Source organism: Cryptomeria japonica, chromosome 7, assembly GCF_030272615.1.
Source record: "Cryptomeria japonica chromosome 7, Sugi_1.0, whole genome shotgun sequence".
In the NCBI taxonomy this organism is placed as follows: Eukaryota; Viridiplantae; Streptophyta; class Pinopsida; order Cupressales; family Cupressaceae; genus Cryptomeria; species Cryptomeria japonica.
This window is the reverse complement of record NC_081411.1, coordinates 815,511,627-815,536,822: the sequence shown is the minus strand read 5'-3', so window position 1 is coordinate 815,536,822 and position 25,196 is coordinate 815,511,627. Positions and strand designations below refer to the sequence as shown.

Below are 25,196 nucleotides of genomic sequence, written 5' to 3'. Positions count from 1 at the left end.
AAATTCAGAGAGCAACATTACCCATTTAGGCAACCATCCTGAAAGATTAGATTTAGCAAAAAGGTGCTTAAGGATGTCATTTTTGGCAATGACATGTGTTTCTTCATGGAGAATGTAATGTCTTAGCTTTTGGGTCGTGAACATGAGAGATAAGCATTGTTTCTCTACAACAGAATATTGAGTTTCATAATCTATCAATGTATGCCTAACGTAATAGACAACTCTCTCTCGGCCTTCATCATCTCGTTGAGCTAGCAATGCTACTAGAGCATGAGATGTAGTGGAGATGTATATGAAGAAAGGTCTATCAAACACAGTTGGCATCGAGATAGGAGGATTAGCCAAGTAATCCTTGATAGAATTGAAAGCCTTTTGACAAACTTCATTCTATTTAAATGAACATCCTTCTTCAACAATCGTGTGAAAGCGAGAGTCTGATCAGCCAATTGTGCCACAAATCGACAGATAGCTTGGATTTTCCCTTGCAGATTACGAAGCTGGGAGATGTTTCTAGCTGGAGGCATATTGATGATAGCATCAATCTTATTTGTATCTATTTCAATTTCTCGATGAGAGACGATAAACCTCAAGAGTTTCCCTGTGCCAACATTGAAGACACACTTAAGAGGGTTTAGTCTCATTTTACATAATCGAAGTCTTTCAAAGACCAGACGTAGATTTTCGACATGCATTCCTTGTGCTAGAGAGTTTACCAAAATATCATTGACATAATCCTCTAAGATCTTATGGATGAAATCATGGAAGATCAAAGTCATGGCTCATTGATACGTTGTTCCTGCGTTCTTCAACCCAAATGACATGACGATATAGCAAAAGATCCCCCATGGGGTCGTGAAGGCGGCCTTATACTGATCTTCGAGGTTAATACGGATTTGATTATAACGCAAGAAGTCATCCATAAATGAAAGCAAAGCGTACCCTACGGTCGAATCGATGATCATATCAATATTTGGGAGGGGAAAGTCAGCTTTGCGAGATGCCTTATTCACATCCCGAAAGTCGATGAAAATGTCGATTCTTCCATCGAGTTTTCTTACCAGTACAATGTTAGAGATCAGAGGCGAGTAGTCAATAGGCTGGATAAAGCCAACTTTTAAGATATTCTCTATCTCGATCTTGATCAACAAGGTCACCTTAGGATTCATCTTTCAAATATTTTGTTTCACTAGCTTAGCATCCAAACTAAGCACAATGTTGTGTACCACAATTGACTCATCAATGCCAAGCATCTCTTCATAAGACCAAGCAAAGATGTCAGGGAATTGGTGTAACAACTCATAATATTCTTTTGATTCTTCAGGGGACAAGCAATTTCCAATCTTTATAACTTTATCGAGAGCCTTATCACTCATGACAATGTCAGTAGTCTCCCTGTGTAGGAGTGTACTACTATCATACAGATGAGAAACAAATATTTTCTCTTCATTATGGGAAAGAGGTGCCCTCTGTGTAGCGGATCCTCCAAAGTAGGCTTGAGCATTCAAGCAATATGGGAATCGACGTTTATGGCGATAAGAGGGTGGCTCCTCATAGACACCTAGAAATTCCTTCAAGGATTCTTTCGAAGGGAATAAGTGTAAGGGAATCTCAACATATGATGTACTAGTATCAATGAGTTTTGGATGAACAAGCTTCAGAGGCAAGGGGTCGACCGAAATCATGTTCACTGTTAACCATGGTTTTGTCTTTCGTCCCTTATGATGGTACCCTAGTCCAGTGTTGTGGTGGCGAGCTTCGGCCTCTAAAGGGATCTAAATGCCTTTCTCATTAGGCCCACAACCCCTTCTGTCGTACCCAAGCTGAGAGACCAACTTGTATCCAGGACCATAGATCTCTTGAAGCTCCTTCCCTGATGGCAGTTTGGTATAGAAAAGATGATCCACATGGTAAGTATCACCCAACTTTGTGGATGCATAATAATCCTTCGTAGCGAAAGTGAATACTATCTTTGGAAAACTCAAGTGGATATGATCTACTTTGTATTCACCGACGTGGGAATCAACGAAGTCCAAAGAACCCTAGTCATCACCTAATCATGCATTGACTTGTGATGGAGAAGATGAATTTATTGGAGATTGTTGCTTAGGCAGCGAATCCAGTGTTTTTTGTCTAAGGAGTGTCAATCACGAGAGACTCAGATGATGTCTCCTTTTTGGCGACTTCCTTAGGGATCTCTTCTTTCTTACACTTTTCCTTTTTAGGGGAGGTGGTAGAAGAAAAAGTTATCACTGAAGAAGATAAGCTTGGTACCCAATTATGAAATGAGGGTGTAGTAGCAACCTAACCCACTACGACATTCTGACATAGCTGCATAGCCTCAGGATCAACTCTAACTGTGACAACTTGGTTATCAGCTACAAACTTCACTACTCCATGAAGCATAGAAGAAACGGCTCCCAAGGCATAAAGCCAATGTCTACCTAAAAGAAGGTTGTATGATAAAGAACCTGACATTACATGTACAAGGGTTGGAATGGTTACCGGTCCAACCTTCAAGGACAGTATGACAGTTCCTACAACAGTTTTTCCATAGTTGTCAAAACCTCAGATGTATAGAGAGGACGCTGCCAAAGATTTCAGATCTACTTTGATCTTCAGTAGAAAGTCCAATCCGCAAACATTAAGTGCAGATCCAATATCAATTAGAGTTTGTTTGATACCCACACCATTCACATGGACAATAATCATCAAATAATCTACTAGATTCCTCACCTCGGGAGGCGGAAGTTCATGTGGATCGAAAGTAATATTCAATGAATCCACACGAATATGATCCATCAACACATTCACATTAGTCGATCTCATAGAGGAAGCCAGAAAGATCTTTTCCAACGCTTCCTGCAACATATCTTGGTATACTAGGGTAGTTTGAAGAAAATCCCACAGTGAGATCTTAGCTGGAGTAACCTTAACTTGCTCGATAAGATCGTAATCACTTGGTCGCTTGTTTGCCAGTACAAGTGCCTTGGGAAGAGTCAATTGAGAAGGTGGTAAAGAAATTTGTTGTTGTTATCCGAGAACTTGCTTGTTATTACGAGTGTTATATGTGTGTGCAATGGTGTTATAAGATGATTGTCTAGATTGCATAAATCTAGTATATAGATCGGAAGTTTCTCCTTTGGAAGGCTTTCCATTAATGGACTTAACCTTCTTGGGGGAAGGACTAGCCGTTGCCACATGAATGAAAGGTCTCTTAGGCCTTTGAGGGGTTGCAGATATGACAATGACATTCACGAATGCTTTTCTTCACATGAGGATGTTGAGGAAGGTGACTCATCCTTTGCACTCCTTTTTGGGGGAGGTGCATCAAGGAAGTCGTCTAAGACTTCATCCAACATATCGAAATCATCTTTCAAAAATGCCTTATCAAAGACATTAAACTCTAAGAGGAAAAGATCCAACATCTAGATCATTCATGTCGGGTTCACCAAAATGCAATGGATGAAATTTGCCACCTTGGGAGAGACAAATCCCCAAGGACAAATTATCCATCTGATTACCTCTTCGAACAGGTGCAATGCTGAGCCAGGAGAAAAAGGAATGCTCTGGATCTGTCAGAGAACTAAGATAAACCTCTGGCAAACTCTGCAAGGTTCTATAACCAAGGCAATAGCGCGGTGCACTAGTGTCTTAGGTGGGTAGAACATAGAGCTAAACAAAGATGCCTAGTTCTTACAGACAAAACACATAACAACAACAAAATTAACTAAACTACTAACTATCAAATAAACTAACCAACTACGAATGAATAAATATAGAATGTACAAAATATGAGTGATATAAATCTTCTTAAATAAAAATATGAAGCAAAAAAGACAGGGCAAATGGGGAACCTAGGAGGCTCTTGGGTTCTAGACGTTGGCGCGTTGCGTTGTCGTCCGTACGTCCAGAAAGCAATAAGTCTCAGAGTTGAAGTGTTGGATCAAACTTGCACTTGCACACACAACAAAGGGTGAAAATGTTGGGGTTATAAAGGGGCTTGCCTCAGTGAGACCCCCGCTTAAGTGTTTCCACTGCTAGAGACAACCAGTTTGGTATAGATTGGAAAATAGATAACTTGGAACAAATTGGTAAATAGATGCAAAAATAAATCTAATTCCTATTGCATGCAAATAAATATTGGAATATTGGTAAATATACTTGTTAATGCAAAGGACTCATTGCATGAAAGTGAAATAGAGAGAGTAAGTTTGGAAATCAGACCCTCCTTGATATTTGGCACAACGAGCGTGATGAATTCCACTTGGTAGAAGAATTGGTAAGAAGACACCATGAGGTCGGGAAGCTTGATGTTGGTATTGATAGCTTATTTTTGATATTTATGTTGTATGAGTCAAGAGCTTGCTAGAGAGAGCTTCAGAAAGTGCAAAGATCAAGAGCTAAGAACCCAAAGTGGGAACCCCTCCAAAAGAGTTGGAAAGGGTTTTTAATTCAAAACAAGCACAAACTGTCGTTACGACACGACGTGGGCCAAAGGACATGCATTGGTGCGCATCTGTGTCACCGACACTTTTTAAAATTCGATGTTTTCTGAGATGTTAGCGTGACGCGTAGACATCCCCATGTCGTGTTGTCGTCCGTTGGCAATAGGTCCCAAAGGGCTAACAGGGCTAACAATAATTTTTGGGATGAAGGTCATATATTTCGATCATAAGGTCATCATAAGTGCCTTAGGCGTCATGCACAAGTGTCATAAATGCACCGGGTATAATTTAGGACACTACAGATACTATAGAAGCACCAAATAATGTATTTCTATTGAAATCATTTTGAGAGGGAGTAGGAAAAATAGAAGATTGACACAAGTAGACTTTTTAGGATCTTTTAGAAAGGAGGAATTAAAATGGTATATGAAGCACTATTTGCTACATGAGAGCACTTAGGATGAAGTCATGGAAGAATTTTTATTAAAATTTGTAACTCTAGAAGTACCCATGGAGAGTGTGAGTAAGATGAGAATTATACTACAAAGAGAGGATGAATAGGTGAAAAATTACAACAAGAGATTTAAGGAATCCTATCACAAGTTAGAGGATCCATTGGTAGAGAAGTAAAAGATAGTTCATGGTTCATTTTTGGACTATAAAAATATTTTAGAGTCAGACTAGACGATAACCTTTTTGATAAATATATTGATTTGATAACTATGGCTTATCAGATAAAAACACAACCTTGGGGGAGGTTAGAGAAGGATGAAATTAAAGAAACACTTAAGTACCTTTAGTTTTTAGTTAAAAAAATCTTAATTCAACAAGAGATCCTAACTAAATAGCCCAAAAATCTAAAGAAAATATTGTGTACCTATTGCAATAGAGAATACCACATCCAAAACGATTGTCATAAGGCTCAAGGAGAAAAAATAGTTAACATGTCCAAAATAGTAAAGCCAAATTCATTAGATTGGTATATGTAAAGAATGGGACATCCATCTAACAGAAGATTGTCTGAACTCTAAACCTATACTACAAAATGGGGAAAATCAATATAACCAAGGTTTCCACAATCATATTAATTGTAGCACTAATGAAAGGAATGATGCTAGATATCACCATGCATCATGAAGAGACAATCATAATGCATGTGCAATGCATAACAACCAAAAATAGGAGTATCTGAAATATAATAGACAATCTAACTATAGAGGAGGAAGAGTAAGAGGAAGGAATGGTAGAAGAAGAAATGATGTAACTTGTTTTAATTGTGGAAAAGTATGTTGTTATGTCATAGAACGTTGGGGAGAGAAGAAAAATATGGATTCTAGGGTGAATAAACACATGATATTTAAATAAATGTGATAATATTGGATAGTTTCGTCAAAATACTACCCAAACATCTTGAAGTGATGAACTGCAAAGAAGAGCATGCGTAATCAGGAAAGTACCCCCACAAGGGATAATAGGTTGTCATAGAATGTATTTATGGTCCTCAACCACTTCTACTTAAGAACATTCAGAGAAGAGTTCATAGTGAAAAACAACCATAAAGAATAAACAAAAGGTGATTTTGGAAGAAGAATATGATGACTATAGCCCAAAAGAAAAAGAAAAAGAATACTTTTAGCTCACTAAGAACCAACATGAAAAGGTCATTGAGAAAGCTAAACAAATAATCATCCAACAACAAGAAGATGGAGTGGCATGATTTACAAAGGAAAAAGTTAAAATGTATCCCTAACACAACAAAAGGATTTGGTAGTAAAATTAAAATAACTAGGGAAACATTAGAACAAATAGATGTAGTAACAAGTTAATCAGTTATCATAAGACAAAAATTATAAAAATGGTCCCTTGTTGATCAATGTCCATCTTAATGACCAGAAAGTGAAGTATGTGATGGTTGACCTTGGAGTAGATTTGAACATTATTCCAACAACCACTTGGGAAAATTTTGGGAAGTCAAAACTAGTAAAGACACCAATGAATACCAGTCTAGCTAATGGTTTCAATGGAGACTTGGAAATTGGAAAAATGTGGTATTTAATGTTAAAGGCATTAAACAAATTTTTAAATTTGAGATTATAGAAATGAAGAAACCCTCCAATATTTTAGGGAGTTACTTGGTTTAAGGGGGTTTGTAAATTCCAATAGTGTTGTAGATTGTAGAAAGGAAGAGGTTTCTCTTGCTGATGAAAAATGAATAGTGCATATACCACTTAGCATTGAAGATAGATCTTGCATAGAACCAGTGTACAATAATTAAACTTAACCACTAAGGATGATGTTTAAAATTTCCCACCATGCCCTACTCCACGACATACACTATTTGGGTTTCAACAAGTATTTATGATTCAAAGTCGTTCCATGAAGTTATCAAAATAGAAAGGATTAGTAGTGGGAGACAATGTTGAATATATCTCTACCACATCAAATTGGAAATTTCACACATATTTAGCTACCGTGATCTCTCAAAATAAGAGACATCATTGGATATATCTCTAACATGGAAAATAGATACAACACATCAAACATGTAATTTCACTTATAAAACTACCATGATTCTTTGGAATGGGAGATGTTGTTGAATATCTTTAACATGAAATGCACATTTAAGGAGGAATCCATAAGAATGACCACACTACAAGATACATTGGTCTGTAATGCTACTTGTTGGTGGAATACTCATAGACATACTATTATGGATTGACCCACTTTTAAGATTCTAATTAAAGCCACATATACATAGAAAGTAGGAGAATATCCCACCATACCTAAATATGTGGGAACAATAACTTTAGAGGATCATATTCATACTTGTGTAACCATGTGGACAAAAGATAGGGAGTGCAATCATTGCCTTTACATACAACTATTCTACTAGACTTTAACACCAGTTGTCTAAACCTAGTACATAAACCAGGAAAGGAGAGTTGAAATTAAGGAATGTGAAGATCTCCACAAGGATTTCATTCATATATTTCCAATTTGGAACGATGACAAAATTTCACAATATGCTAAGCAAAATCAAAGAAATCATATTCAAACTAATACGAAAAAATGTATATTTAGAGTATGGAAGATAGTGGAATGGTTGGACAAGCAAGCAAAAGCAATAGAAAATAGATGCTACAAGGTGCCAAAAAAAATGAGGAGTTGAACCTAAATATAGACATCATTGTGGAAGAAGGAGAACATGAGTTGGAATTACATAAGGATTCCAAAGATCATTACTATATAGCCAAACACTTAAACTTAGGCAAAGGAATATTGCTAAATTATTGATAGCTTGAAATGCATCCTTCTATCGATGGTTTGCATGATAAGTAGTGATGCTCTGCAAAATGGACAAAATTAGACTAAAGCCTGTGGTCGTATAACACATAAAAACACAAGAAACAAAGACAAACGTTAGTGTTAATCAACCAAAAACAAGTCTAAGCAGACATACCAAAAGAGACACTAAACACATGATGAAATATTTAACTATGGAAGCAAATACAACAAGGCATCTCCAAATGCCTTCTACCATGCTCTTAGCTCCTTCTCCCTTGTTCCTCTCCTCTCCAAGTTCCAAATTAGTGTAGCTCTCAGTAGCTTTTTGCACTATGGATGTCTTATGGAGATTCAAGATTGAAAATGCTTTTAAACTTATGCTATGCAAGTGTAAAAATAAGCTAAATATGAGATTCTATGAAATGAACTAAGATTTATTTTAGTCTAAAATGATAATATATTAGTGATTTTATGCTAAAATGCTCTCTAAAATTGACTATAGATTAAATGCATGCAAGTTTTCAGGATTTGGATTATGAAGAAATGAGTTCTATTTGTAGGAAAAATGGAGCAATGGATGGTTGAGATTGAGTAATCCCAACAAGGGTCAGGATTGAATGATATTCAATCCATGTGAGGACTTTCAACCCAGTCCCAGGATGACAAGTGTCATCATGAGAGGGGTTGAGAGGAGAGGGAAGAAGCATTAAATGCTTGACATGACATGAGGGTTAACTTGGGAGTTAAGGTCAAGGTTGGGTTGAGTGAATAAATTCATTATCCAAAGAATAATGCTTTTATCCAATGTATAAAATCTTGTGCAAAGGTTTAAAGGGATAACCATGGTCAAAGTAATAAATGCTTGAGGAGACACATGAGTCACATGAGGGTTGAGTTAGGGGTTAACCATAAATGGTCATGTAAGAGCCATAAGTGGTTTGGAAGACTTTAGAGGTTAATTTGTTGAACACACAAAGCATTTAATGCTTTTCAAAGACTTTGAAGTCTTTGAGAAGTGACTCCAAGTTGCTTAGGAATGTGACAATAATTAGGGGATGGATTAGGTTAATTAGGAAGGGGTTAGAAGAATCTAGAAGGGGGTTTAGGAGTGCAAGTGGATTTGGTGGGTGAGGGAAAATAGGATTTTAATTAGAATAAAATTAATTTATTTCAACTTGTGGTTGCAACTTGCATTTGTAGGAAAATGCAAGTGGTGGGGGGGTGGGGGGGGTGAATGATTTAAATAAATGTTTTTAATTATTTATTTTAAAAGAAGAAAGGGGATTAAATAAAATAAATAAGATTTATTCATTTAATTGATTGTGAATTTGGTTTAATGAATGAATTAAAATAAATTGAATAATTTATTTAATTAATAGGAGAATGTTTTGAAGATGAATTAATTAAATGTTAATTTAATTAACTGATGGCTAGTGGATTTTTAATTAGATAAATAGCAAATATTCATTTAATTAAAATGGACAAATTTATGTGACTACAAGTAGATTTTAGTCACCTGATCAAAACAATAGTAGTTGATTTGCAACATTGGTCTTGTTTGGTACTAGTTGGAGATAATGTAATGTAATGATATTTTGAGGCAATGTCTCTGATATTGTGAATTGTATTGTACCTTATGATCTATTCTTGATATTCTATTGTCATTTAAAAATAAATACATAATGCAACATATACATGGGAATTTTTTTTCAAGAGAAAACCCCCATAGTCGAAAACACAATATAATGTATTATCAATAAATAAAGTTTACAACATAATTGTAGAGTTACATTCTTCCAGGAGTCTTCACACTATAATAGGATTTTGGAGTAATTTCAACAACATAACGATATCTCAAAATTAATCAATCTGTACTAAACACTCCAACATAACACATTTATAGACCACCAAGTTGGATGCCCAAATCTATCATATGTTATTATTCCATACATTGCATCCATGTTGTTGTACAAAGAATAACATGCATGGCACCTAACTTTACCTGCCAAAGCAACTATAAAAAATAATCAACATGCAAGGTGTTTGTCATAAAATGTTATGTTAACATTCATTCTTCTCAACATGCAAATCACGTAACTCTTGTGAGACTATTAATTGACAACTTTGAACAAACTTTCACATGCAAAACTATAACTTTCCAATTATAATAACACATGCAATTCTCCAACTTACCAATTGTATTTGCACCTCCAAGGAGTCCACATTCCATGAAAAATTAACACATCACAAGGAATGTTCCTACATGCACAACTCTACCTTTAATAGTTCAACTTCCAAACTTGATTCTTAGGAAATAAAAATTGCAACTTGTAACTAACAATCCAACATTAGTTAATTATCAACTATGATTCCTATCAAAACATACAAAGTGGGATACCTACCTTATAAAAAATAGGAACCATGTCACCCATGCCACTTCACATGTATGGAGACAACTCAAGTTGCCACTTTCATAAATGAAATCATCAATTGTAAACATAATTAAATTACATAGGTAAATAAATATTAGATAAGATAATTAAATAATCACCAAATTAATGCTAGGACTTGTGAAGGTTGAGATAACTTAATCCCAACACTTTATGTATAAAGTTTGACAAATATAATGTTGAAATTCTCAATATGTAATTCACCCTATTTGTGTAGAAGTTGTTTATGATTCATATCTCATTTTGCTATTGTTGCTAGAGTTTGATTGTTATGACAATCCTTATTCATGTAAAAATTAGAAATATGATTTATATAAGTTACACAAGTTTCAAGCATTTTCAGTACATAGGTAATGTTGCCTAGTTGGTTGATTATGATTCTTTCTCATGAAATTTGGAAAATATGATACTTACATTATTCCTAGATTTGAAAATTCATAATAAAAATTTTAGTTGGCTTATCACACTTTGATTAGGTGCATGGTCCACAAGTGGGACACACCTTTATGCTTAAATGATCTTCATATAGCCTTCATGGCTATCTTTGGCTTATCATTTGCCTATATTGGGGCCAATATTGTGCCTCAATGCTCATCTCTAATCTATTAGCATACATGCTTACTCTATGATGTTAAGCCTCATTATGTTATATCATATCTACATTCTTACATCTTAAGCAATTATTTTATCGCTGTCATACATCATTTTTCTCTCCTCCAATTTCTTGCACACAATGTATGCAATTGATAGGAGGGGATATATATTATCACTAATATATTTCATGGTTGAGATTTTAAATAATGATCCGTGTTAGTTAAAAAATCATCAATGTAAATATATAAAAGCTTTGTCACATCATACACCCACATGCCACATAAATTTGTCACATTATCACAATATATAGATACCTATTGTTACAACATCTAGAATCTTTAATACATTACATGCCCACATTGCACGAAGATCTATCACTTGAATTTATTGCATAAATATTGATTACATGGCCACATTGGATGGAACCATGTTGCATTACCGCATTACATAAAGTATTTTCGTATCACTTTCCATATAACCAAAATTTCTTACTCCTTCTCCCTTCCCCCTTCTCCCTTGTTTTCATTTTGCAGACAATTGAAGCAACTTGTAATTTGTCCCTATTTTAGTTTTGTGAAAAAGACTGCTAATTGTATATCATGTTTTCATATCAAGGAGAATAGAAGAATAATAAAAGAATGATTCATCACTTTATACTAGTCAATATCCTTTTGAGTATCTAACTATTTAGTTTTCATGTTGGCTGAGATGTCCATATACTTTGAAATTCATACTCATGTTAGATTCACATATACATCAAAGTGGGAGCAACAAATAATGGTGAATTTTGCATACTCATGTGCCATTTCTTATTTATATTTCTACCCATCTTTGTGGAATATCTTGAATGTAATTACATATGGACAAGCGTCACTCTCTTGTCCTAGGTTTGGCTTATGACCTTATCCCTATCTAATTGTGTTTACTCTCTTTCACACATTTCTTTAAATTTTTCATTTTGATCCTTATTATTGAACCCCTGGTTGCACCCACCTCTATATATTTGCTCATTTCCTTAAGATTAACACTTATCCATTCAATTAATTTTTGTGTTACTCAGGATCAATCATATAAGCTACTTTCATGGATGTGTTCGTTGTCTCTGATAAGTCATTCTCATTCGTTTGGCCTACTAAGGGGGTTGATTGGGGAGAACACTATCATGTATCAAGTTGGAAACCTCCCCAACAATGTCCTTAGGCACCATCGTGACAATTTATATAACAAGAAGGTGAAGGTGAATGCGAATAAGATTATAGACGCACTATCTATCAAATGTTTCATACACAACATAGATTACTTCTACATATTAGATTGAGTTCACACTAATTGAAATCAACCTTGTGATACTAAGAATTGAACAATTTTTTTTTTAAGACTATATAAACTTCAATAGATTCATCAAATAAAAAAAATATTTATTGATTTAACATGAAATAAATAATATTTCTATATCAGTAATTCTAAAACTAAAATTTAATTTTTAAGTATTTATTAAATTTATTATACATTATTATCCAGATTATTGTTTACATTTATTTACCAGCCTAGTTTTATTTCTCTATTTAAAATGGATCTTATTCTTAAATTGCAATGCACGGCAGGACTCGCCACTTCGTGGCTTATTTCTTCGACAGAAACATTTCGTCTCACACTTGAAAACAACGTATCCTTTTCACGAATCGAAAAACCGATAAGAACAGAAAATAAAATTATCCGTTTCTTTTAACTCTAGTTAGTTCAGTCCAACAGCTATGTAAACGTGGCCTCTTCTAGACGAGAAAGCAATCATGACCTATATATACTTGTAAGCGCAGAGATTTTTAGATGATTATTGGTATTCAACAAATTTAATTTCAACTGTCATTGATCATGTACTCCTTTTCAAAGTAGCCAAATTCAACGATCAAACTCAGTTATTATGGTTGCAAAGGTTTTACTTGAACTCCATCTTCATCTCTGAGCCTTCAAAGCGTAATTAAACTGTATAAAGCCATGATAGGAAGAAAAAGAATCTGGAAGCCAGTTGGGTTTGTAGATTACAGTTCTTTATTACTGTCAGTAGTAAACAATGTGGAAAGAAGATTAATGTCCACTTGCAGAGCAGTGGTGGTTCCAAGATTTGGAGGGCCAGAGGTTCTGGAGGTTCGACAAAATGTGGGTATTCCAGATTTGGGTGCTTCAGAGGTCCTGGTCAGAACTTTTGCCGTGGGTATTAATCCTCTGGATTGTCGGGTGAGTTCCGTATTCATTTTCTAAAGAGAGGAAAAACTCATGTCACTATGATCATCTTTTCGTGCTTATGTTATACACCGGAATACATTTTTCATTATACTTAGGAGAGGAAAAACGCACGAGGGTTTTAGACTCTTCTGTTTCTGAATGATCTTTTGAGTTGTTGGATTTCTCTGCAAATTCACTTGGCTTGGTATTTAATTAAATAAATGTTGGATTTATATTATTGGCTTCCGCCATTAAATGTAGTTATCTGCGGTAATTAAGTTGAAATTTCGCTGTGACTACCTATATTTTCTGCTATTAGATTGCTAAATTCATTTCAATTCAAAGGTAATACGTGTTGCAAATACTTGCTGCAGACCGTTGTCTTTATCAGCTAGCTTATTTTTCCCAGCAATTACCTTGTATTTGGTTGTTGATCGTATGTAATGTTTAAAATACGTGATGTTCTCTGCACCGTCATATTGAGATGTTTAGGGTCTGCCCATTTGCCGTTCATTCACCTTGGTTAAGTCTCTTTCAGTTTTTTAACTGATAACTTGTAGTCTTTTATATCTTTTAGGGGTGGAGTTTATTTTTGGCTTACATGTGCTCTTGTTATTGTTTCTAAGAGTCATGTCTTCTCTCCGAGCAGTGCATCTATGTGCTTTGCAGATCTCCTTTCCTCGTGGTTTGTATTATTGTCTATTTATGTCTTCTTAATTACAAGTTTGTTGACAAAATTTGTTGCATATCCCGTTGTTGTGGTCCTCCAACTTCATAATATTATTTAAGTTGGGATAAATCGTAAGGTCTGCATTTTATATGCATTGGACGCCTAACTAATAAACTATCTTCTATAATTAGATTTAGACTTTGGGTGGTCTATGGGCAAGAGTGGTAACTTGTAAGGCAAAGATCTGTCTGGAACTTGTATTTCTTTTACTTGTCCCCTAGGGCTTGAATGTGAATCAATCGGCAACAGAGAATTCTTATCTTATACTGAGTTGCAGGTCACTCAATGATTGATGTGTTGGCTGGAGCAAACATGCTTCTCTAATATATAATTAGTTGTCAGTTTGGTTAAAAAAATTATTTTTGGCCTCAGACAGTTAAGCTGATTTTCAATGCAGGAGGTCGTAGGTTTTGGAATATAAATAGCAAAAAGTGTGGAAAAATGCAGAGAAACCATTTCATCTGGAAACTTTGATATTTTACCTAGGTGAAGGGATTGCTAAAGTAACAAAAGTTTGTTATTGGATTTGGATCACAATTAAGGTAAATGTGTTCGATTCAAGGAACATAAAGGGGAACAAAATCACAACCTATGAGATGTTTAATATTCACAAAACCAAATGCTGAATGCAAAGGAAAACATATTGTGGGCATGCAAGTGTACAAGTACAAAGCAATGAATGATCCATGTTATAACTTCGGACCATTTTTTCAAAAATATTGAATAAGATTACAAATGTAGCTCAAAGAGCATCAATTCTTATAAATTCTGACAAAAAAGGACTGATAGTAAACCAACATAGCACTGCCAAAGACAACACATAAAGTTCAGTCATCTTTAACACGAAAAGATGAGTAGTCTAATAAGTCTAATAGCCTGTACACCACATAGCACTACCAAAGACAACAAGACAGTCAATATGCATAACAGTTATATGATAAAAGGAGGATCCCAGATACAGAACAGCATCATAAAAGTCCAGAACTTTGAACCATATGAATTTTGGTTTGTTGCTTTGTTTGCTTTCTCATACCCTGTTTTGCATTGTTTTGAGTAATAGCCCATTCCACCTGAATTCTAATCAGTACCAGTAGCCAACAAAAATAATGGTAACCTTTGATACCCTATGTCTGTGCTGTTCATGTCTGTATACTGTAAACATGAACAAAATTCAATTCCACAGTGCTGTTGTTTCTGACTTAAGATGGATGTTTTAAAAAAGTTTTGCATATTATACTGAGGACACACCTAGGATGGTTGAGGAAGAAATATGTGATTGGAAGGAAAATGAGAATGTCTTGCTTCTTTGATAAATCCTTTTCATAGGGAGTTTGAGAAATTTTTCATTTGAGGGTCATTCAAACATTACCTGGGGATGCGCCCCTGGTATCTTTTTCAGGCGTCCTCGTCCCGGGGACGTCCCGAGGACGTCCTGAGGACAGGGGACTCCTAGGGGACGTCCCCATAAATTCTGCATATTGACAGTGAATTTTGACAATGAATTCTATAAGCAATTTGACTTTGACTCTCAATTTAACACAAATTTGGCATAAGAACTCTGCTAGTTCTTATACGTTAAGGTTCTATAATATATATGTGCATGCTTTATCCATGTTTTCATATGAATATTTTAAGTTTCCCTATATATTTTATTTTTCCCTATTTTTATATAGCTGTCCCCTTTACCGTCTCCTAGCCATCCCCAAAATTGGCAAAAAAAATCACCATCCTGGAAACATGTACCCCCGTCCCCTGCCGTCCCCATCCCGGAAACTTGGGGTAACATAGGTATTTCTTACCTCACTTAATGAGCTTCAACATAATTTCCAAATTTCATTACTACTTCTCCTTTGGTTTTGTTTTGTATATAATTTCTGTAGAAAGGAAGGTTAATTTAGTTTTTAGCTAATACCAAAGTATTCAGTAGGAAATTTAGTTTTTGACAGTGTAATGTCCCTGCTAATTTTCTGATATGAAATCCTAATATATTTCACCATGACATTTCAACAAACACTTGGCTGTCATGGTTTATCATGCTGTTCACAATTTCAGTCACACTTGAAGGACATTCTGAAGCAATGTTTTCATTGAAGGTTGAGCTACAACAATAATAGAATATCATAGGTATGATTTAGAACAACAACCACAAGGTATTAGGGGCAAATAGGACTTATTATCAGTCACATCTACTTGCTGTCATTTTAACAAATAATTGGCATACATCCTCAGATAACTTGACCAAATAAGATGTAATCCAAAAATAGTTTAATCCCTCATCAAAGATCATTACAATATGCTGTCAAAGAACCCAAGCATGGACTGATACAACTACTAATTTTCAGACTTCTGAAGACAATGGCACTATTAACTTATGCACAGAAAACTGAATTTACAATGTAGTCTACAAGCAAAGAACCTGATATGAATTTGCCAAAGTAGTCAATGTAGTTGCAGGCTAAAGATCCTCAATGATGACGGCTCCAATATGCAAATGCAAAGGACATTCAGTGCCGACCCTGCTGCTGCTAATGAAGGTCTGCAATCTGCAGATTATTGTCATATTACTCCTCCAAAATGATCGATTTCTCCTCTAAGTGGAAGCGCCTTACTCCCAAAGGGGTCTCCAAGCTATTACATGCAACTAATAGCCAAAATTGAAGGTCTAAGAACCCACGCCTTGTCTCAGATCAGATTCATGAATTATCATCAATCAACACCAAAATGCCTTGCAAACTGCCTTAATGGTATCACTTCTCCCTCTTATGAATTAAGGAATCAATACTAGTCAAAATCGATGCACATAGGAGACAGCATGAACAAAATCGTGGGAACCAAGATCTGCAACTGTGAAAATGGCAGCACCCTATATCTTCGATTTGCCTCCAAACACTTACAATAAATATCGCCCAGCTGTTCAAAGGAAATCGCTGTCAATATGGTTCAAGGAACGCACTTACCAACACAAGGCAATCTCATAAATCTGCAAGTCTGAAGCACTGCTACAATCTGATATGAAAACTCCTTATGCTCAATGTGAAAAGCTGAATGCTCTCCACTCTCCTCGCAACCCTTCAGAGAGTCTTTCACCTCCTCAGTTATGCTGACCAAAGGGAGGTATCGTTCCCCAAGATCTTCTGCGGACAACCTGTGTCTCCACAACTCAACAAGAGATAACATAAACAACTGATGCCCAACATGTGTTTCCTCTCTTCTATTTATCCATTACATAATACGTCACAATCACCTTCTAGAAGATAAGGTTGTTAATTTTTGTGCCCTAGATCAGTAATCAGATTTATGTCTTTTAATTATGCCCTAGTTTGTTAATCAGATTTGTAACATTTTAGTAAACCATAATTTAGTAAGCTCATAAATGAAACAAGTAAACAAGGGACAAACACAAATACCCTGGGAAAACCTCCAAGGAGGCCAAGGAGGAAAAACTCAGCATTAAAGACCCACAGGTTAGATTATATATTCTCTCTTAATTGCACAAATACAATACTTAGCTTGCTTCTCCAGATCTGATCCCTTTTGTATGACAGATCTGCACTTCTAAGCACTTCAAGTCTGCACCAAAAAAGGTCTATGTCCTCTTGGACAAGTTCGCACTATCCTTGACAAGTTCGCACAATCCTTGAGTAAATTCGCACCTTTTATTTGCAGAGCTAGTTCGCTGATTTCATGAATGAATGAATTGTATTTGCAAGTTGTCTTTATTTATATGAGACCTTAACCTTTATAAGTCCATTTCGGCCTTCCTTCTTTTGGTGCCAATTTATTTATTGTGGCATGGAGTATTTAGAGTGGCGTGAAGGTATAGGGTTGGGCTCAACTTGGGGGCACGTTACCCCTTTAGGATAGGACCCAGTCCTATATGGGTTCGGATGTTGCCTTAAGGCAATCCGAACCCATCTTACTTAGTTACAAATAACACTCCCTCTTAACTAGGGAAGAAGAGAATACATAATCTGAACCTTTAGAGTTCCATCTAGCACACAAGCATAGAATGGATCTAGCACACAAGCATAGAATTACATCTTCCACCTAGCACACAAGCATAGGATGGTTTTAGCACACAAGCATAGAAAGTGTAATACACAAGTGGGTCTTTACATAATTACAATTTTCCAGCTAGCACACAAGCATAGATTGCACACAATTCATTCTTGCACACAAGCAAAGAATGATCAAAGTGCTGCAGATAGAGTCACTAAGATTGGAGCTCCCTCTCAATCAGGGTTCCGTTTTCCACAATACCAAGTCTGTCTCTGAAGTATTCGAACTTCACTCTGGATAAGGGTTTGGTAAGGATGTCCGCAACCTGTTCATCCGTGCTAATGTACTTTAGTTGAATGGCGCCTCTTTGCACCATATCTCGAATGAAGTGAGTGCGTTTCCACATGTTTGGACCGGTCATGGAACACAGGATTTACTGACATTTTTATACAGCTTTGATTATCACAATGAATGGTGGTAGGACAACTAGCTTGACCAAATAATCCAACGAGGAGTTTGCGAAGCCACACTGCTTCTCTGGATGCAACAGATGCTGCAATGTACTCAGCTTCTGCAGTGCTCAATGCTACGGAAGATTGCTTTCTACATGCCCAAGAGATCACTGCAAAGCCCAAGTTGAAGCAAATACCCAAAGTACTTTTCCTGTCCTTGACACTTCTTGCCCAATCTGAATCTGAATAGCCTTCCAAGAAGATTGAAGTGTTAAGCGAATACTTCAGCCCATAACCAATAGTGCCACACAGGTATCTTAGGATGTGCTTGGCAGCCACCAGGTGAACAAGTTTAGGCAAGCCCATGAACTGATTGAGGGCATTCACAACATAACGGATATCTGGCCTTGTATTGACTAGATATATTAATGATCCAATCAGCTGCCTGTACTCAGATGGATCTGCAAAATCAGAGTTAGCTGCAGAAACACTTAACTTCTTTAAGTTAGATTCCATAGGAGCATGCATGGGTTTACAATCCATCATTCTAAATCTTTTCAGAATATCAATATTTTATTTTCCTTGACTTGGAAAAATTTCATTGGATTTTTGCTATACTTCTAACCAAAGTTCCTAGACTCGGACTCGGCTCGGACTCGGCAAGGCCGACTCGACTCGTGACTCGGCTATGACTCGGCGACGACTCGGCTATGACTCGGCAAAATAAAAAACCCTTGAAATTTAGAGATTTTTAACAATTTAAAACTTGTTTCATGCACCCATTATTGAATAAAGCTTAAAGACACTATAACATCATCAAATAGAAGCTAATTTGATCACATACATAAACATACATCCATCACATGCGTAGAAATGTAAATTGTAGCTGAAGGAAATAGAAAACATAGATATATAGAGTTATAAATGTTGTCAAATGTATATAAAATCCATGACATCAAATGTTCCCAAACATATATATAACTGTAAACAAAAACAAGTCTATGGCTCAAGCTCTAGCTCATCCTCAGCCTCAGAGTAGTTTGTCTGCCTCCTACAAATGCGTCTAAGGTAGGTCCTGGATGACTGAGAAGCCATAGTCTCTGCCCGTGAGGTGCCTGTGTCGGATCGTGCTCTATCCTCCTCCTCTGCCATAGCCACAGCCTCAGCCTCTCTGTCTGCCTGGTCAACCCACTCATGGTCCTCCTCAGTGAAGACGGGATCGGTAGACTCAGTGATCCACTCAGACTTTGGATCCATCTCCGCTAAAGTGATCGGAGAGGAGTCAGTGTCCAAAATCTGTCTGGTCCTAAGACGGAGGTTGTAATGAACAAAAACAAGATCATTCAACCTCTCCACAGACAATCTATTACGCCTCTTCGAGTGGATGTGCTCGAACATGGACCAATTGCGCTCACATCCAGAAGCGCTGCATGGCTGGCTCAAAATACGGATGGCAATTTTTTGAAGGTTTGGGGTTGAGGGCCCAAACATTTGCCACCATCTATCTGAAATAACGAAAAAGAAAAAAAAATCAAACTCATTTCCAACTTTAAGGCTAGATTATAAAATCAAAAATTAAAATGCATAAGCCATAAACTTAAGAATCTTAAGTTTACATATATTTCTACCTGGCTGCAATTGTGTTCGAGCCTCTATGCACATGCTGCTTGAGAAGATTGCCCCTTCTCGATTATTATATTTATCCAGCTGGAGCGTTGTACTTGAGGCTGTGCCATCAGTACACAACTTTTGAACCACTGTATACAGGCCACTAAGAACCTCCTCATCTGCCTTGAAGTCATCACGGAATCGAAATGCCGGATTGAGGTAATAGGCTGCTGCATGGATGGGCCTGTGAAGTTGGTTCTGCCATCTCCTATCAATAATCTCCCAAATGGGGCCATACTTATCCTCATCTCCTGCATATATGGACCTAATGGCCTCCTTGGCCCTATCCATACCCTCATATATATAGCCCATAGAGGGCTTCTCCCCATCAACAACTCGTAGGAGAACTACGAGGGGCTCAGTGACCTACACATAATGTTAAACAAAAACTATTAAGTCACAAATTAAATTAAAAAAAAAGAAAAATTGCAAAGTTAAATTGTTAATAAATTAAAATTAAATTACTAAATAGTAGATACTAAATGTTAAATTGTAATAAATTTACCTGCACGGTTTCTCCACAGGGGGTCCAAAAACCTGGCTCATCAAAAATGCAATTTACCACATCTATCCCTGCAGTGGTCGTAGCATAGGATGAGGAAGTCCACTCCTCACCAACAAACATACGCCTCAAAGCCGCCTTTGATTTTATCAAGGATTTCAGTGTGAGGAAGTTTGAGGCAAACCTCGTGATACTAGGACGAGCCAACTCCTTTTGCCCCGTGTATTGCCTCATAATGCTAAGGACCAATGCATGATTGTAGATAAACTTGCTGATATTTTTGGCCCTTTCAACTATTGATTTCACCCATTCAAACTTACCAATATCCTCCAACATGAGGTCAAGGCAATGGGCCGCACAAGGAGACCAAAAAATTTTCGGGTGCCTCTCCATCAAAAGTTTACCTGCGGCAATTTCAAGTTAAATAGAAATTTTGATGTGTTAAGAAAATTTTAAATAATCATAGATGCCTCTCCATCAAGACTTGAAAAGTTCAAAATTTACCTGCAACAACATAACTTGTTGCATTATCTGTCACCACCTGCACCACATTTTCTTCCCCCACCTCTTGTATGACTTCCTCAATAGCTTCACATAAGTATGTGGCATTTTTCACATGTGAGGAAGCATCAATAGATTTCAAGAACATGGTGGATCCTGAAAATAGAGTTTCAAACTTTCAACAAATCAAAATTTAATTTATTCAATGCATATAGGGAAGTACAAATTAGAATGAATCATGATCAATCACCTCCACAGGAAACAAGAAAATTTAGGAGTGTTCTATTCCTCCTATCCGTCCAACCATCTGTCATGATGGTGCAACCCTTTTGGCTCCAAGACTGTCGGTGGTCCTCTAGCTCAACTTTCATATCCTCAACCATTTGTAACAAGAGGGGGCCACTTAACTCAGCATCGTTAGGGGCTTTAAACCCCGCACCACAAATGGTTATGGAATCTACCATGCCTTGCCAATAAGGAGACCTGTCACAAATAGATTATGATTAGACAAAGTAGAGTTCAACTTCAAACTATAAATTTACTTTTAAACTTAAAGCAATCAAATCAAAAAGAATTACCTGGCTGCAATAAATGGAATGTTGCAAAAGTACCAAAACTTGCAAATTTGTTTTCTTGCAGCATCATGAATCTCCTTGTTCCAACCCATGCCCTCAAGCGAGGGTTGTGCCCTAGGAGTACTACGCGGCACAAAATAACTATCCAACCTGGATTTCCGAACTCTAGGGCCAAAGGTAATAGTGCCACCAGGAGGAGTAGAAGTAGAAGCACTAGCACTAGCAGAAGCACTAGGGTGAAAGGGAGGCATGGAAGAACCCTCTCCAACACAGCCTATGGATGTGGATGCGGATGCGGATGCAGATGCGAATGTGGGTGCATGGGAGCCAATAGCACTTAACTCTTCCAATTGCCTCTTCTTAGTTAACTTTTCTTGTTCATGTGTTTCTAATTGGACATAACAGAAACGTTTTGCCTCAGGAGTTTGTAATTTGCATACCTCAATATCATGGCCAGGTATGCCGGCAATATGGTATTTAAATCTATTGATGCCACCAAAATTAATTTCTTTACAAAAAAAACATTTTGTTTGATTTTTTTGTCTGCCAATAAAGTCTTCAGTATATTTCCAAGCCTCATCCTTTTTAGGCATTGTGAAAAATGAATGTTTTTTAAACGTGAAGGCTGCTGCAATAAGAAAATTTAATAAAGTTATAAACTAATAGAAAAAATCAGCAAACCCTACTTTAAAAAAAAATAAAATTGTAAATACATGTTTACAATTTTTTTCTAAAAAAATGTAGGGTTTGCACTTTGCCATTATTCTACTTCTCTCATTGTAATTAAGCTAAAAAAATAAAAACATTCAAGATTTGGAAAGTTAACTATTAAACTAAAAAAAAATTAACAAACAAATGAAAAAAATCCATTAACATACTTAAAAAAACAAGCAAAATCTACCTTACCTCTTTCAAATGAGTTGAGAAGTCTTGCTTTGGACTCCTTGATGCTCTCAATGCAAGCCTATGGCCTCCCCAATGTGATTTGTGGTCTCCTTGATGCTCTTCTTCCTTGCTGGTTGCAAACCTATGGCCTCTTGTTTTCCTTCCTCTCTCTCACTTTTCCTCTCTTCTTCTCACAACTAACAATTAGAAGACCTTTTACGGTTATACCAAAGAGAAAGGGAAAAAAAAACAAATGAAAAAGCTCTTATTTTTTTTGTTTTTTTAAATCCGAATTGTCCCTATCGCGCGGCTGAGTCCTGGAGCTCGGACTCGGCGAGTTTTGGCAAAACTCGCCGAGTCCAAGCGGCGAGTCAGCAAAACTCGCTGAGGTTGGCTCGACTCGCCAACTCGGCGAACTCGCCTGGCAAAACTCGCCGAGTCCAAGCGGCGAGTCAGCAAAACTCGCCGAGGTTGGCTCGACTCGCCAACTCGGCGAACTCGCCTGACTCGCGGCGAGTCTGGGAACTCTGCTTCTAACCCTAGGAAGTAATGCATTAGTCCTAAATCCTTCATTTCAAATTCTGAGGCTAATTCTTTCTTACATCTTATGATTAATTTATTTTCACCAGTGAGAAATAAATCATCCACATACAAAACCAAAATAAGCATATCATCATCATAAATCTTTAAGTAAATGTTAGCATCAGCATCATTCTTACGAAATCCTAAGCTTAGTAAGTATTTATCAATTCTTTCATACCAAGCACGAGGAGCCTGTTTGAGCCCATATAAGACTTTCTTCAACTTGCAAATCTTTTTTATGGATTACATAACCTTCTGGTTGCTCAATATAGACTTCCTCCTCAATAACACCATTGAGGAAGGTTGTCTTAATGTCCATTTGATGCAGTTCCCAACCTTTGGCTGCAGCAACAGCTATTATAGATCTAATAGAAGTATATCTAGCAACAGGAGTAAAAGTTTCTTCATAATCTATTCCTTCCTTTTGGGAAAAACTACGAGCTACAAACCTAGCTTTGTATTTTTCAATACTACCATCAACATTATGCTTAATTTTAAACAACCATTTAGAGGAAACAATAGACTTACCTTTGGGTCTGGGTACAATGTCCCAGACATCGTTTTTGATGATAGACCCATACTCTTCATCCATGGCTGATTTCCAAGCATGATGGGACATAGCTTCTTTGACATTGTGAGGTTCAGACTCAATGATATTACACATCACAGAAATGTAGTTGGCGTGATTTTGGAATCTCTTGTTATATCTAAAGGTTCCTCTGGGAGAAGCAAATCCTTCAGCATCTTGAATCGTGTTTCTAACCCGAAGTGGTCTCTTCTTGCAGACCACAATATCTTGAGGTATATCAGTAGAGTCCAAGGGTTCTGTTGGGTCATTCTGAACATCTTGATCCGGAAGGTCAGTGGACTCCTCCTGTATCTCAGGGTTAGCATCAACTATTGAATCTTGATTTTCAATCATCATATCATTATTGTTAGATAATGAACCTTTAGATCTTTTGAAAGCAATATCTTCTTCAAAAGTTACATCTCTACTTACCTCAACATACCTTTAACCTGAAATGTAGATCCTGAAGGCTTTGGAAGATTCGCTGTATCCCACTAATCTGCCTTTCTTTCCAGATGGATCCAACTTGGTTCGTTTTTCTTTAGACACATGAACACACACCGGGCTCTCGAATATCCTTAGGTGGTTGATGTCAGGTTGGATTCTTGTAAAGGCTTCTTCAGGAGTTACAACCTTTAGAGCACGATGAGGACATCTATTCTAAATATAAACTGCTGTTTTGGATGCTTCTGCCCATAGAAAAGGTTGTAGGTCTTGATCATGGATCATGGCTCTTGCAGCTTCAACAATGGTCCTGTTCTTTCTTTCAGCAACTCCATTTTGCTGAGGATTGTAGGGAACACAAAACTCCCTCTTAATTCCTGCCTTAACACAAAAGTCATAGAAACTACCTGAAGTGTATTCACCTCCATTATCAGACCTTAAACATTTAATTCGATTTCTTGTAGTGTTTTCAACTAAGGCTTTGAATTCTTTAAATCTGTTTAGGACTTCTTCAGACTCTTTAGATTTAAGAAAGTAAATCCATGTTTTCCTAGAGCAATCATCTATGAAGATAACATAATACAACAAACCGCTAGGAGATGCTACAAACATAGGACCACATAAATCTGAATGAATAAGTTCTAACTTTTCTTTAGCCCTACTATCGCTTTTATGAAAAGGATTCTTTACATTCTTACCCATTGCACAACCTTTACAAGCATCATCATGAGATAAACTAAGTTTAGGCATACCTTTAACCATTTTATCGAGAGTGGAAAGAGCTTGAAAGTGTAGATGTCCAAGTCTTCTATGCCATAGCTCGCATGATTCAGGGGCCTCATGGATGAGAGCTTGAATTGGATTAGCTGCAAGCTTATATAAACTATCACATCTATTTCCAATAACACGAGTAGTTTTGAAATTAGATTTCTTAGACCAAGCGAGTACTTTCTTTTCAGAAAATGCTATTTGCAAACCCTTATCTTCTAAGGCAGAAATGGAAATAAGATTTCTTGTAATACTAGGTACAAAAAGAATATCACGGAGTTGTAAGGAAATACCAGAATCTAGTTTTAAAGAGGTAGTACCAGAACCTTTTACCGAGTATCGAGCATCATCATCGATTACCACATGAAGGTTGGTGTCTTTTTCAATCAGATCTGAAAGATGCTCATGAAAACCTGAGATGTGTCTGGAGGCACCACTGTCAAATATCCACGTATTACTGTCCGTAGGAACAATGCTGGATAGAGCAGAGATAAGAAGATAATCCTCACTTTGTTCGGCAACTTC

The 25,196-nt window shown here is 36.7% G+C and overlaps 2 protein-coding genes across 5 annotated transcripts in view; one reads left to right on the top strand and one right to left on the bottom strand.

The window, feature by feature from the left end:
* Positions 1 to 12,430: 12,430 nt before the first annotated feature.
* LOC131066542 (uncharacterized) overlaps positions 12,431 to 25,196 on the top strand; it is a 148,367-nt gene continuing 135,601 nt past the window's right edge. The window contains exon 1 of one of the 3 annotated variants that reach the window (XM_058001476.2): positions 12,431 to 13,009. In XM_058001476.2, coding sequence (XP_057857459.2) covers positions 12,770 to 13,009 — 240 coding nt within the window. In that variant the 5' untranslated portion in view covers positions 12,431 to 12,769. The remainder of the gene's footprint in view (positions 13,010 to 25,196) is intronic. The other 2 variants (XM_058001422.2, XM_058001360.2) reach the window with 2 other exon arrangements.
* LOC131074811 (uncharacterized) lies at positions 21,070 to 22,522 on the bottom strand. Of its 2 annotated transcripts, none has more exons than XM_059207827.1 (3): positions 22,331 to 22,522; positions 21,428 to 22,052; positions 21,070 to 21,332 (listed from the first exon to the last, which is right to left on the bottom strand). In XM_059207827.1, exons 2-3 carry the CDS (start codon positions 22,015 to 22,017, stop codon positions 21,092 to 21,094), a joined length of 831 nt encoding a protein of 276 aa, XP_059063810.1. In that variant the 5' UTR covers positions 22,018 to 22,052; positions 22,331 to 22,522; the 3' UTR covers positions 21,070 to 21,091. The 2 variants fall into 2 exon arrangements, with proteins under 2 accessions (XP_059063810.1, XP_059063811.1); XM_059207828.1 differs by having other exon boundaries at positions 21,428 to 22,049.

What these genes read in the sequence shown, in the direction of transcription:
- LOC131074811 (XM_059207827.1), bottom strand. Translation starts at nt 22,017, where the DNA reads ATGCCTAAAAAGGATGAGGCTTGGAAATATACTGAAGACTTTATTGGC. An exon ending in ATTCCATTTATTGCAGCCAG is followed by an intron (nt 21,333 to 21,427) that starts GTAATTCTTTTT and finishes TATTTGTGACAG; the next exon opens with GTCTCCTTATTGGCAAGGCA.